Source organism: Chenopodium album, chromosome 7 (assembly GCF_948465745.1).
Source record: "Chenopodium album chromosome 7, dcCheAlbu1.1, whole genome shotgun sequence".
Classification (NCBI taxonomy): domain Eukaryota; kingdom Viridiplantae; phylum Streptophyta; class Magnoliopsida; order Caryophyllales; family Amaranthaceae; genus Chenopodium; species Chenopodium album.
The window spans coordinates 49,431,099-49,434,313 of NC_137840.1; the positions used below are offsets into that span (position 1 = coordinate 49,431,099).

The window sequence follows — 3,215 nt, forward strand, 5'->3', positions numbered from 1 at the left end:
AAGATTTCGAGATGAACCTGTTTAGTGCTGCAATTTTCCCTGTTAAGCTCTGTACATCCTTCTTTGACTTTGGTCGTTCCAGGTCCAGGATGGCTTTGACTTGGTCTGGGCTGGCTTCTATTCCTCTTTGTGTAACCATGTACCCTAGGAACTTTCCTGACTGTACTCCGAATGTGCACTTTGTGGGGTTTAGCTTCATGTCGTACTGTTTCAGGATGGCAAAGGCTTCTCTAAGGTCTCTGACGTGATCATCTGCCTTCTTGGATTTAACTACCATGTCGTCTATGTAGACCTCTATTGTGTTTCCGATTTGTTCTTCAAACATCTTGTTCACCAACCTTTGATATGTCGCTCCTGCGTTCTTCAATCCAAAGGGCATTACCTTATAGCAATAGATTCCTTGACTAGTGATGAAGGCGGTTTTCTCTTGGTCATCCTTGTGCATGAGGATTTGATTATACCCACTGTATGCATCCATGAAGGATAACAGCTCGTGCCCTGCTTTTGCGTCTACCATGGCATCAATGTGAGGTAAAGGGAACGAATCCTTTGGACATGCCTTGTTGATATCGGTGAAGTCAATACAGATTCGCCATTTTCCGTTCTTCTTTCTGACTACTACCACGTTAGCAAGCCATTTTGGGTACTTTACCTCTCTGATCTTTCCTGTCTTCAACAGGTTTTGAATTTCCTCATTGATGATCTTGTTCCTTTCTGGCACAAATTTCCTTCTCTTTTGTTTTACTGGCGTGTGCATTGGGTCTACACTCATTCTGTGAGTGATCACATCTGGGGGGATGCCTTTCATGTCTTCGTGGGTCCAAGCGAACACATCTTTTTCTTCTTCTAGGAAATCATAGATTTGCTGACGGAGACCTGGATTCAATTCTGATCCTATTCTAACCTTTTGATCTGGATGGTTGGGGTTCAACTGGACTTCTGTGGCTTCTTGTTCTTCTGCTATGCTCAATTTCTCTTGGCCCAGCTGACCCTCTGATTTCTATGCTGAACTCTTTTCTGCAGATGTTGCTTTTGGTGCGATCTTGTAACATTCTTTGGCTTCTTTAGGATCTCCTCTGATTTCCTGAATACCCCACCTGGTAGGGAATTTAATGACTTGATGGTACGTGGAAGGGATGGCCTTCATCTCATGTATCCATGGTCTGCCTAGGATCATATTGTATGATGACAAAGTGTCGATCACCAGGAACTTGACTTGTAAGTTGACTCCTTTTGCGTAGGTGGCTAATGTGATCTCTCCACTTGTTTTCTTGGTTTCCCCACTGAATCCTACCAGCATTGTTGACTTTTTGATGATGTTCTTCTCGTCGATGTTCATATGTTTCAGGGTATCAAGCATGTTGATGTTTGCAGAGCTTCCATTGTCAACAAGGATTCGCTTGATCATACAGTTTCCAACTGGGAGTGAAATTACTAGACCGTCATGATGGCCTTCTACTGCATCGCTTTCTTCAAACATGATGGAAATATCCATTTTTGACTTTTCCTTTCTATCAGGCCGATCCTTAATACTTTCCTTTGCATGCCGCTTTGCTGCTGAGTATGTTAAACCGCACACTTCTTACCGGGCCTAGTTCAGTAATTTGGCCATAACTTCCTCAATATTCATCGGAATTGGGTTTATAATATATCGTTGGAAAGCTCTTTTCAAGCCCCATCCAACTACACTACTATTGGACCCATATCATGGACCAACCAAACTGGATTGGCTGTTTTTCTTAAAATAAGTTTTCAAAAACAGAGAGAAGAGAAAAGAAATTAATACTATCAGCAACACTAAACCTTCCACACTTTCGCTTCATTCGATTATGATTCGACGTGAAAGGTACTCATCACTGGGTTTGGTTTTGGGGAGACACAAATGGGTGTCTACAGCAGCCCCCACTTTGACTGAGTTTGGAGAAACGCAAGTTTCGAAAACAAAAGTCAAAGTATCGATAGGGACGGAGAATGATTCAGAACGTTCTACGATTCTAAGTCACTCTTGTAACACCGATACCTGAAAAACTAGCGTTAGTTAAACAGATAAAAGAGTTAAGAAACGCGTATCTTGCACCATCGAGCACATGTCTCTGAAGGTAACTGATTTGCTGCCGCTTTACTTGTTTTGATGACCTCCTGCCAAGAGAATGCCATCCCTCTTGAAAACTGCTACGCTTGTAACTGCTTCCAATATTGAAGACTGCTTCGCTTGAAACGATCCTCTTTCGCTTTGATAATACTCCACGTCCAAGGGAATACTATCGAAGATTGCTTCGCTTGGAACAATCCTCTTCCGCTTTGTGACCATCTTCCACGTCTAAGGGAACATGATCGAAGACAACTTTGCTTGAAATCACCTTCAGTTGTTTGTGACAACTCTCCACAATCTAGGGAATGCCACCTTGCTGTTTCGATGTTCACTCGTCTCTGAACAAAGAGCTTCTTTTTTTTAGGATATGTTCACGCGCCTCTGAACAAAAGAGCTTGATGATATGCCCACGCGTCTCTGGAGAAAATAGCTTTGATGTTATGTCCACGCATCTCTGAACAATGAGCTTATATTTTTTTTAATATGAATTTCTGAATGATGTGTCCACGCGTCTCTGAACAAAGAGCTTTTGAATGATATGCCCACGCGTTTCTGGAGCAAAAGAGCTTGATGATATGTCCACGCGTCTCTGAACAAAAGAGCTTAAATAATATGTCCACGCGTCCCTGAACAATAGAGCTTGAATAATATGTCCACGCGTCTCTGAACAATAGAGCTTGAATACTTGAACGTTTGTTGCGATAATATTCTGAAGAAAATTTTCCGAAGACCAACGTTTATCGATATCTAAAGCTCGCTTGAACTTTGCTTCCGCTATGCCAATACGTCGGCGGTCTGCTGTTTGTGAACAATTATGTCTGTGATAAGCCTACGCTTAGGCGCTTTAAGCTAAGTTAGACGATCTTTCACCAGGTCGATCACTTATTGTGACTGTAATCAAACCGACTACTTAATCATGTCAAATTGCTTATAGGGGCTAACTGGCGTACCAAGGAACCCGAAATTGTTGTATGAGGTCGAAATCACCTTTCTGAGAGGCTTCGAGCTCTATCGCTGCTGAAATATCTCTAGCGCCAAGAATTGACTCTGTCGCCAAACACTGGGATCTAGCGCCAGGCGCTAAAAGCTATTGCCAGACGCTTGATGTTTTCGTCTGGCGCTG

The 3,215-nt window shown here is 42.6% G+C and overlaps 1 protein-coding gene across 1 annotated transcript; it reads right to left on the bottom strand.

Moving 5' to 3' along the window:
• Positions 1-1,000: 1,000 nt before the first annotated feature.
• On the bottom strand, positions 1,001-1,495 carry LOC145640267 (uncharacterized). The gene has a single exon (XM_081691568.1). The coding sequence runs from the start codon at positions 1,493-1,495 to the stop codon at positions 1,001-1,003; it is 495 nt and encodes a 164-aa protein (XP_081547694.1).
• Positions 1,496-3,215: the final 1,720 nt, after the last annotated feature.

Coding starts and splice junctions, on each gene's coding strand:
- LOC145640267 (XM_081691568.1), bottom strand. CDS start 1,495: ATGGATATTTCCATCATGTTTGAAGAAAGCGATGCAGTAGAAGGCCAT.